This window comes from Gorilla gorilla, chromosome X, assembly GCF_029281585.2.
Source record: "Gorilla gorilla gorilla isolate KB3781 chromosome X, NHGRI_mGorGor1-v2.1_pri, whole genome shotgun sequence".
NCBI classification, from domain to species: domain Eukaryota; kingdom Metazoa; phylum Chordata; class Mammalia; order Primates; family Hominidae; genus Gorilla; species Gorilla gorilla.
Window position 1 is genome coordinate 136,302,848 of NC_073247.2, and position 12,023 is coordinate 136,314,870.

Genomic DNA, 12,023 nt, shown 5'->3' on the forward strand with positions numbered 1-12,023 from the left:
CTAAGACTAAAAGAAATTAAGTTATTCACGGTCACTGTGTGTGAATACATGCACACCCACACACAGACTGATATCTTTCTGATGGACAAGGTGGACACATGTCATAGGATAGTGTAAAAAGAAATATCCTTATAACAAAGCCTTCTGACATGTTAAGGAACTAAACTTCCTTAGAAGGGGCACATCATGATAATACCTTATATGATTTCTGCTGAATAGCAAATAGTATGTTGAAAAGAACCTCAAGGCCTAATGCTTCACATCTCTCCAGCTGATTAACCCACTTCTAAGATACAGCATAATCAGAGAGGATTGTAGCAGAGAAAGGACAAGAGTTGGCCTCTCTATTAAATGCTTACAACTTATAAATTTTGCTGTCAGTTATTTGCAAGTAATGATAGAGGGAGTGGTTCAAAGGAGGTTTCATCAAGAAGAGAGTAGTACAAAGTTCTAAACTGCTTTTATGCTCTCTTTCAAAGACTATGTGACCAGGACAAGTCAGATTTTACAAAACGAATATAGCAGATACATTGTGCAATGCTGATCTCAGAGGCTAGGGCCAATACCCTTAGAATAGGCTAAATGTATTACTGAGATTTCATGATAAGGAGTTATGTTTTAAGGGGGCATGATTTGACCTGTGGTATATCCAAATCTAAAGCATATTATAACAAGCTTCTATTGTATTCCTCTTCAGGTATTTTTAAAGAATGAGTTAACCTTTGTGAAGTGTCGTGAGGCCATCAGGTTAAAGAAGCCTATATCAAATATCATTTTAGAGCTGTTAACAATACTCAATGTACCTAGAAATACAGACTGAAAATAATCAGTAAACCATTCACTATAGTCCCCCTGGTATCAGAGCAGCACAGTTAACATGCTAACAGCTAAGCTTCATGTGCTTAGTGGAAGAAAATGATCAATGGCAAAGAGCATATCCACCTTTGAAATGACATGATCCATTATAAGAATCAGATGTTAAATTGCTTCCTGTACTGAGCACACTCAATTAAAAGTCTGCACAGTGAGATCATCTCGATGGTTAAATATGCTCTGTGGGAACAACCTTTATGGAGCTTAAAAATCACAGAAGGACTATTCCTACCATGACACTGGAGATTTGGAAGGCATTTCCTTCCCTTATTTTTCAATCTGCTAGTTTTATTAGGAAGCCTTTTGCCTGAGAGGCTGCTGAGTTTTGGGTCATAACTATCCACCCTTTTCCTTCTGTGAACAAGAGATGATTCTAGTGATCTTTTTTCTTTGTGGTCCAGAATGGATGAATGTGGCGTTGGTCCAGACCTCTGTACAAAAATGTGTCATTTATGTACTTGGTATTTGATGTCCTTTATCTCCTTTTCAGCAGACTAATCTATTCACCTCAGTTCTGTCTCCTTGTCTAACTTTTCCTTCTTCCTTTGGCAGGAGTAGGGCCTGAGGGCTGAAAAGAATGCTAGACATTACATAAAATCAGCAGACCTGGTTTCTTCTGGCAGGTTTGCAATTAGCCGGGTCTATGACCTTGGACCAATTATTTAACCTTTTTGGTTCTCAGTTTCTTCATGTTTCAAAAACTCATATATTTCTTGTTCATTTTTTACCATCTGTCTCTCCCTGACAGACTGCAAGCTCCATTAGTGCAGGAATCTTTGTTTTCTTCACTGATATATCCCAAAAGTGTAGCAGATGGCACAAAGAAGATATTCAATGAAAATTTGTTTAATAGATGAATATTTCACATCTCGGTTAGTAGTGTTACCATTCATACAGTCTCCCAATATAGAAATCATGGAGTCAGTGAAATTCCTGTCTCCCCTTATACCCACATAGTCACCAAGTGCTATTTTCTATTTTCTTTTCTTTCTTTCTTTTTTTTTTTTTTTTTTTTGAGACGGAGTTTCGCTCTTGTTGCCCAGGCTGGAGTGCAGTGGCACGATCTCAGCTCACTGCAACCTCCACCTCCCGGGTTCAAGTGATTCTCCTGCTTCAGCCTCCCGAGTAGATGGGACTATGGGCGCACACCACCATGCCTGGCTAATTTTTGTGTTTTTAGTAGAGACGGGGTTTCACCATGTTGGCCAGGCTGGTCTCGATTTCTTGACCTCGTGATGCACCTGCCTTGGCCTCTCAAAGTACTGGGATTACAGGTGTGAGCCACCGCGCCTTGCCCCAAGTGCTATTTTCTAACCCCTCTCATGTCTGTCCTTTCCTTTCCATCTACACTTAAATTCCCTTATATCAACTTTGCATCATTTTTTTGACTATATTCTCCAAACCATTTACCGAAAGGTAATGGTAATGGTAATCTCCAAGTCATTTACCGAATGACTTTGCTAAAATGCAAGCATGGTCATGACACTACCCTCTTTAAACACCTTAAATGGCTTTCCTATTGTCCTCAGGGTCAAGTCCAAGCTCCTAGGCACGGCATACAGAGACCTTCATGATCTGTGGTCTTTTGTGATCACTTCCTCAACCATCAGTAAATATTAAAGACTCTTTGCACATTGTATCTCTCTCTCTATCTTTTAGCATTTAGTGCAAGGTATTTTCATCTTTATTCACATTTGCCTCCCCAACTATAGATGTTTCATCCTTCTTTGTATACTATTGCCTCACATGCTGTCGGAGACATAATAGGGGCTCAGGCTCAAGAAATGTTAGGCAAATAAACAAGTAAATGAGGAGGTTTTGACTAGTGCAGTAGTTCTCACACTGTGAGGCAAACTGCTTAACTTCTCTGTGCCTCAGTGCATTAAAATCCATAGGGATGCTGAGATGGATGGAAGAGGAACATTTAATGAATATCGAATCAGATATCTACACTTTTTTCCAGATCTAATATTCTATAGGGCTATCATTTTTTCCCCTCATCATTTCATTTGTTTTGGTGGGTAAGGGTTGTTTGGGGTGAGAAAGGAGTGGGGTAGGGTTTAGGGTACTTCATCTGGAAGAGAGAGAAGGAGGGGGCAACATACAGGCACGTTCATAATTACCCTTTTCCTCCCATTCTGTGATTTTCTTCTTGGCCAACAGGACTAGTGCATGTCTTCGTGTGTTAGGGAGTAGGAATGGGCAGGGAAAGAGAAACTCTCAGTACATTGAATTTAATGTTAACTCAATGGAAATACAAATATTTGAATTTATGCAACTGGAGAGTAGTACATTACCAGGAATTTTATCTAATTCTGAGGCATCAGGAAGGGCACATAAAGGATGTGAGTGATCTGAGGGAGCAATTATATGATTCAGAATCACTGTTTGATCAATATGTATTTATTAAATCATATATAAAGAGGCAAGCTTCTGACTCACTGTAAAGCACCTTACCATAGTAAAGACATTAATGTTGGTGTTCTCTAGGGTTCTGATTTTCTTCATTCTCATTTTCCACACTCTCCCTGGACAGTAGCTTGCATTCCTGTGGTCCCAACTATGTTCCAAATATTTGTCTCTAGCTCAGGATTCTTCTCTAATTTCATTCTTGACTATCAACCCCTCGCTGGCCATATGCAAGCGGGATCTTCTGCAGATGTCTACGACACAGCATGCCCACAACTGAGCTCACCATAGCTGGCCCCTCTGCCCCAAACCTACTTTTCGGCCTATGTCTTTTCTCTCTCAGTTGGCGGCACTTACTTTTGTCTAGTCATCCAAAGCAGTTACCCTGTCTCTTTTCTCTACATCGACCGTGGTCATTCCTCTCTAGTCTGTTTCCACCTCACCATTCTCACAACTACAGCTTCCATTCAGGCCCTTCTCACCATCATGCTCCTTGACTACTCCAATAATCACATTGCACATGTCTCTTAGTTCCTTATATCATTCAGCTACAATTGGTCTTCTCAATAGTCTATCTCAAAGGTGGTTTGTTTTAAATCACTCAATGCTTTCCTACTGCATCAAGAAGAAATGCAAATTCCTCAGCATAGTGTGTAAACAAAACTCCCTATTTTCTGGCCCCTGCTCATCTCACCAGTTTTATCTCCTTCTGCACTCCTAGGCTATAGCTATACCCAATGGCTTGCAAGTCCCCAAATGTGTCATTTAGATTCATAGCTCTATTTCTTTGTTTACACTGCTCCTTCTGCCTGAAATGTTCGTTCCTCTCTTGTCCATGTGATAAACATGCAATCATCATTCTGGTGTTAATTCAAATGTTAAGACTTCTACAAAGCCTTACCTGACTGTAAGGCTTCTTCTCACAAAAATAGTCTACTGCTCCCTCCTTTGTGCTCTGTGACACAGGGCCCTGGACATGGTCCAACAATGATACATTTTTATACATGGTGAGTTAGATAATAAATTTTAGAGGACAGTGCAGTACAGTGGTGAAATGTATGAACTGTGAAGCCAGAAGCTATATGATTATATGATTGTCTTTGGGCAAGTTATTTCACCTCTCAGTGCCTTGGTTTCCTCATCTGTAAAGTAAGCATGATTATCATACTTACAGAGTTGTTATCAGTGAGTTAATATATGTACAATGCTTACAATAGTGACTAATACATAATAATTATTATGTGTTTGCTACAATAATAATAACATTAATATTATCATTTTTAACTTAAAGCTCTAAGCCATGATAGTGTATCTGAAACATGGAAGGATGGAAAGTATTCAGTAACATTTAGTAAGTAAATTAATAATCAAGTTAGGTCCCTACTGTACAGTCTCATAATACCCAGAAACTTTCCCTTTGTAACCTTTTTCTAACTTGTTCAGTGTCTCTCTGACTAAACTGTAGGATCCATTTGTGCAAGGACCACATACACCGTGTTCACTACTATAACCCCAGCATCAAGTACCATGCCAAGCACTTAGCAGGCACATGTATATTTGTTAGACATAAAGGTTATAGAGGTTATATATACATATAACCTCTATATGTATATAGAGATATACATATCTATATCCTATACCTAAGGATATAGATATATATGGTTTTTAAGATTTTCATTTCAGTTATTATTAGATTACCTTTAGCATTTTGATCATTTTCTGAAATTGTAAAATGTATTCCTCTTTCCTGTATTACGTCTATGTGAGGCAACAAAATTTCAGTGAAGTATTGTTAGAATTGCAGTGAATTATTATGCTAAAATTAAACCTTTTTTTTTTTTTTTTTTTTTTTGAGACGGAGTCTGGCTCTGTCGCCCAGGCTGGAGTGCAGTGGCGCAATCTCAGCTCACTGCAAGCTCCGCCTCCCAGGTTCACGCCATTCTCCTGCCTCAGCCTCCCGAGTAGCTGGGACTACAGGCGCCCGCCACCACGCCCGGCTAATTTTTTGTATTTTTAGTAGAGACGGGGTTTCACCATGTTAGCCAGGATGGTCTCGATCTCCTGACCTCGTGATCCGCCCGCCTCAGCCTCCCAAAGTGCTGGGATTACAGGCAAAATTAAACCTTTTAACAGAGAATTTCTCCTCTTTCCTTACAGTGTAGGATCACAGACTTTTCAGCTCATGAGCTAATCCAGTGGTACGAAAAGTCCCACAGTGCTTCAATCTTTCCTGCTTACCACGTCATTTTACATCTTTAACAAAATTCATAGGCAGAGGCTTTCTAAGAGTTACCACTTATTAATTACACTTATTTAATGAGTACATGGTTTGAAGAAAAATGGTATAAAGAATGACTCGTTATTTTTAGAGCTTATAATTCAGGTGAAAAGACAAGCCATGTGCACACATATCTACATCACAATGTTTTCTGTGCTCTTTAGCAATGTGCATGGTAAGATTTCAGGGGATCCTGGCCAGTGCAGTGGCTCATGCCTTTAATCCTGCCACTTTGGGAGGCCAAGGCAGGCGGATCACGAGGTCAGGAGATCGAGACCATCCTGGCTAACACGGTGAAACCCCATCTCTACTAAACATACAAAAAAATTAGCCGGTCGTGGTGTCACGCGTCTGTAGTCCCAGCTACTCGGGAGGCTGAGGCAGGAGAATCACTTGAACCTGGGAGGCGGAGGTTGCAGTGAGCCGAGATTGCGCCACTGCACTCCAGCCTGGGCGACAGAGCGAGAATCCATCTCCAAAAAAAAAAAACAAAAAAAAAAAAACAAAAAAAAAACTCAGGGGATCCCTGTTGATGTGATCAGGAAACATTTTATGGAATGGCTAAAATTATAGTTAGTCTTGATGGACGGGTTGGATTTCACTAGGTGGAACTACAATAGCATCTCATGAGGAGGAAAAGGCATGGAGAAAAGCATAAAAATATGGTTCATTAAGGGTAAGGAGAGCACATAGATTACTTTGGCAAAGGAACGATTTATGCAGGAAGCAAAAATAGAAGATAGGCTGGAGAAAGATTTTTGGAATAGTTTGTGGTAGGCTTTTGATCATAGACTAGGATACTTGAAGTTTATCTACAGATAATGGGAAGCTATAGAAGATGCTAGAGTAGGGAATGAAAAAAGGAAAGCAATGTTGTAGCAATAGCAATTGAGTGGCAATATAGCAATATGTAAAATGGGATAGAGTTCCTGGGCTAAGTTGTGCTTTTAAGTGATGGGACACCCAGTAGAAATATTTCGCAGATGGTTGGAAATGCCAGATTATTTGAGTTTGGGAGAGATACAATTTGAAATAATCTGCATAGAACTGACAGTAGGAGACTTGGGAATGTATTAAATAACTGTAGGAGAATACAAAATGAAGACAGAAATTCAAGCACAGACCTACAATGAAAAACAAGATGAAAAAAATAGGTAACAGCATGTTATAAATAAAAATGCAGTAAAATACTAACCTAGGACATACCTGGAAACCTCTTAGGACTCACAAAGGTGTACAGATCACATTTTAAGAAGCACTGCCTTAAGGAAGGAACAGTTAGAATTTAAGAGTAGAGGAAGGAGAAGGAAATTAACTCCACTACACCTGTTGAGCAGTCAGATCCTGTCCACTTGGGATCACAGCTGCATACTCCAGTGTCCAGAAGAAAAGTTCCGTGTCCTGAGCACTGCTCTTGACATACAGGAAGTGGTGTTTCACAGTTAACTCCTCCCCAGCCAGTAGAACAGTGACATTCTCCTTTTACACAGATGCCATGGTTGGAACACATTGGGTCTAGGCAGTCCTCTGAAGGCACAAAAAAGTTGGGGGGAGGGGTGATTAATAGGGAACAGGTATGGCCAACATACCTTAGTATGGTGAAACGGAGATCACATTGATTTCCTAGTTTATATCATCAATGCTGCCTTAATTAGGCAATAAAATGACTCATTCAAACACTCTGTCCAAACCATATTATTAACACTTCAAAATATGGTGGGGTATCACAATGGTTGCAATCTAAATTTAGAAGGAAAAGGAAACCACACATGTGCTGTGTGAAACTGTGAACAGTGTGCAGTACCCCCACACAAATAAGTGGGTGGAGTACTGTGGGCCTTCAACAGGAATTGCTCAGCTGCGCAAAAAAGCCCAAGAGTTTTTGCTAAGTCATTCCTTATCCTTTCTGAAAATGGAAGCAATAGCTCCCAGAGAAGACTTTTACTTGATATGTCTAGAGGAGTTTATATAAATTTTTGAAATTTGGATTATTCAAGGTATTGGGTGAGGTGAATGCTGTTGCATGAAATAATAAAATTTACATCAATTTATTATAATCTCTCATTTATTCCTTAAAAGTACTGAAAATGTAATATTTTAAACTTAATTTAAAAATTCATTTCTTCATGGCTTCTCCTTCTATGAGAACACGGTGACATAGTTTTCAGTGTCTTAGAATATCACAGATCCAATTCCATTTGTCTCTGATTCTGTGAGTCTGGAAATTTTTGTATACATTCTACCAAGTGTGTATACTGTTTTAGAGGTAGGTTCTTATGCTTGCCTGGGGGAAAAATTGTTTTGTGATTTTAACTAGTAACCATTCCATGGGAAATAGAAAGGTTGATTTCCAAATTTCTAGTCTTTCCATACAAATAAAATGAGACTAAAATAACTAATCATAATGAGGACGTATGATTTGAATTACTTTTCCAGCAATGCAAATAGACTGTGACAACCTGCCTGCATTTCCAAGACTGCCTAGTTTTAGGGTGTGGCTTGGGTCTGTGGAACGGAGTAAGTCTAACTAAGCACTATTATAATTGGTGTTATTGCCACTATAATTAGCCCAAGATCTTGGAGTCATTAGCACAATAATTTATTATCTGAGCTAATAAGCAAATAAATACCAGAAGGTACATCTAATTTGATTCATGATTTGAAGAGAGAGGGAAAGTCCAAACTATAGAATCTGTTTTCAGAGGAAGGCCATTTTGTTATATTAAAGAATAATAATTTTAATAAAGTAATATTTAACTTAATACAGCCTATTTTATTAAGAAGCCTGCTTCAATGTATTCATGGAAGTCATATTTAAATCATTCATGTCATATTTAATTTAGAAGCACAAAATCATATGGCTAAAGGGGCCAGGCAGGTGGCATACAGGAAGGAAATGGGCCATATGGAAGAAAAAAAGGGTGTGTTGGGAGCAAACTGAAAGCAAGTGCCCTTTTAAAAAGAACTGCTGCTACTTGGCTCCAGTTGATTGCCACCACGTAGCAATGTGGGCCGAGGGTCACCAGATTTTCTAGTGTTTAAAGAAGCCAGAAATAGGAATTCTCATACGGCAGTTCCCTATTTTTAAATTTTGGCAAATAAGTCACATTAAACAACAGCAACAGCAGCAACACAGTGTGAGCCAAACAAAACCCATTCAGATGCCTGGTTCAGCCTGTGGGCTCCTGCTGCAAAGTTTGACTTAAAACATCTTTTTTTCTATTGCATTGGAAAAATTTATACCATTAAATGTACTGAGCATTATTCCTTAATATCTTGGTTATTCTACAGATATTCTTAGTGACCCTGGAGAAGACAAATTTAAGTGAACTCTTTTTTAAACTGCTTACAAAATTTAAATTAGAGGGGTCTAAATTAATTAGATTACATGTTTTTCATGGTAATTTGTAGATGTGATAGTATTTGTTTACTAACACTGTGTGGCTCTATATAGCATATGAATTTGCAACTTAAATATAATTATTTCAGCTGGATCACCATAAAAACACTTTCCGAAAGTAACTCAGAAACTCCAGTGCCTTGTCTAGGCCAAATGCCATTTATATATAATATAAATGGCATATATATATGTATATATAATATAAATGGCATATATATATGTATATATAATATAAATGGCATATATATGTATATGGCAGATATATACATATATGGCATATATATATGCCATATATATATATATAGACATATATATATATATATATATATGGCAGATATAATCGTCACACCAAAATTCTACTATTGCTAATGGGAGGTGAAAAGCTAAAGTCTTGCTTGTTCATGGAGTGGAATGAGATTAAACCCGTTAGAATGCTGTGTAATAGTCTTAATGGGCCATCTTTAAAAAGCAATTATTGTGCATTTCCAGCAGCCTCTTTCCCGAACAACAGTTATGATGAGACCATCTCCCATGGTAATGGTTTAATATTATTTCTGAAATCAGTCTTGTTTGAGGAATGTAGCATGAAAAATGTCTGATTACTAGTAAACTTATTTTCCAGTGCGTCTCTTTAAATGATAAAACTTGCCACTTCAAAATTTTGGGGGGATAAAGACTCCTTTGGGGTGAATTTAACATAAAGGCATGGCTTTGAAACTCATTAGTAGTAAGCCTGCTTCCTTAGGCATGGAGGTCAAGTTTCAGCATGAGGTATGTAAAAATAAATAATATAAAGCAATAACAGTAATGGTAATTACAAATCACTCCCAAAGAAAACATTTGCAAAATGGCTGCAAACATGCATATATTATTATTTTTATTATGTGCTTTAAAGTGAGATGTAGCATAATGCATTCTGTAATAATGAAATCATCTGAGTTAACACCTAAAATCATCAATATGGACATTCTCAACCTATAAAATAGTGAGAGAAATTAGGGATGTACAATACTATTTTTCATTATTGCTCTGAAAGTGTCACAGATACAGCCTCATGTATAACATTAGAATCTGTCAGAAGAGACAAGAGCTCCGCTGACCCAAACCCTCTGCTGCATGTACTAAGATGCTGAGCATTTATTGTTTGCAAAGGCCACTTGCATCTCTACTAGGAGAACAGAATGACACCTTGGACAACTGAGTGAGAGAAAAGCCTGAAGCAATAGATTAAAATGGGATTCTGACCTTCCTCGCATATTTCTCCTTTGTATCCTGGCACACAGATGCAGACTCCCATGATGCAGGTGCCGTGGCCAAAACATGTTGGATCAATGCATTGTTCTTCCGGAACGTCACACTCTGGCCCCTTCCAGCCATGCCGGCAGACACAGTGTCCTTTCTCGTATTCTCCATTCCCACCACACAGCACAGGGCAGGAATCTGAAGGTTGGCAAATGAACTTGTAATGTTCTCATAATGCTTTCAAAGTCTCCAAAGAGCAATTCTCTATTGATTTTCGTATTTCAGGCAAAAAATTGTACTATTTCTGTCTTACCCTTTATTAAATAGGCACATGTTCATGATTACAAACAGAATTTTCCTCTTATGGGAGTGAAATAAAGGTAAATTAAAAATATCCTGAGTGGAGAAATTATTTCAAGTACTTGCATTTGATGTCACCCTACTCTTAAACTGTTATTGTTATTATTTTAAGCTAGGATTTTTCTTTCTTATATTTTTATTCCTCAGGGAGATGTGTGTTTACTTTTAGGAAGCAAAATCTGAAAATTTAAAAAGCAATAAATGAAGTTATTAATGTTATAAAATATTATCTTTAAAAAGTTGTGTAATTAAATAGATTTCTATTGGACAGATGTCTGTTCCTATAACACATTGTGCAGACCTTTATTAGAATGCTAATTCTGCTTTGTCATTGTTAGTCTCCTTATTAAAACTATGCACTTTTTGAGGACAAGGCCTGTATTTTTTGTCTTATTGATATTTTAATACCAACCATCACCTCCACACTCAACCCCCACCTCCTCAAGATCTATCATGGTGCTGGGAACCTAGCAAGTGTTTTCGAATTCTCTACTGAATGGAATTTAACAGAAAGAAACTAAGTGCCTGAGAAACCTGATTAAAATATTAGCAGACTGGGAACTTTAAGAATACAGTGAAAATGAGCAGAAAACATCTCTAAAATAATAACTGTAAGTCTACGGGAAAACATGATGTGATTTACCTAAAGCTTTTCAAAAATTAAACTATGGGCAAGTCCAGGAAGAGTGAAGTTTGCTAAGTTTGACTTCTGACTTTCCAGTCTTTACTTTGTAGGCTCCTTACTCATTTGGTGATAACCCACCCCTTCCACATACATTGATGTGTATAAGCAGTTATCAACTTAGTTCACTTTTAAAGTCAGCTCATTATGAATTAGTTTGTGAAGGAAATACAAGCATCACGTAGTGACTGCTCAGACAACCTATGTACAAATCCCAGCTGTTAGGTAACCCTGGTTAAGTCACTTAAACTCTCTGGCATTGTTTCTTTGCCCATAAAAATTGGATAATAGCAGACCTATCTCATAGAGCTATTGTAGGAAGTTGGAATTAAAAGACGGAACACAAAGTGTTTAGAACAGTGCCTGGCATAGTAAGTGCTCAGCTTTTGGCAGCAGCCATAGGGAACACTGCTGCTGTTGCTGTCACCACTACTAATGTTACTTACTATGACTATTACTACTAATTCTGGGTTATGAAATCACATCTATTTTCCTAAACCAATCAGAATAACAGAGCAACATTACCTCTAGCACAGTCAGGTCCAAGGAATCCTGGGAAACAATGACAATGGCCAGAGATACACTCTCCATTTCCATTGCAATTGGTTGAACAGTCATCCATTATTTCTAGTAATACAGAGAAAAAGATAAAAAAAAATGAACGAATCTCCAGGCTGTAGAGTCTTTATTTTTTTTTAAGTTGCAGGAACTCTGGACCTATGACAATTTTGCCCTTTGCTGTTTGTGGAGCACTTACTGCTCAAAATCACATACAAAGA

The 12,023-nt window shown here is 38.0% G+C and overlaps 1 protein-coding gene across 5 annotated transcripts in view; it reads right to left on the reverse strand.

Moving 5' to 3' along the window:
- The window catches only part of TENM1 (teneurin transmembrane protein 1), an 831,890-nt gene that overhangs the window by 257,018 nt on the left and 562,849 nt on the right, over positions 1-12,023 (reverse strand). For all 5 annotated transcript variants that reach the window (XM_055376889.1, XM_055376891.1, XM_055376888.1 and 2 more), the window contains 3 exons: positions 11,770-11,871; positions 10,206-10,400; positions 6,887-7,087 (listed from right to left, as the gene is read on the reverse strand). In XM_055376889.1, the coding sequence (XP_055232864.1) occupies positions 6,887-7,087; positions 10,206-10,400; positions 11,770-11,871 (498 nt within the window). The remainder of the gene's footprint in view (positions 1-6,886; positions 7,088-10,205; positions 10,401-11,769; positions 11,872-12,023) is intronic.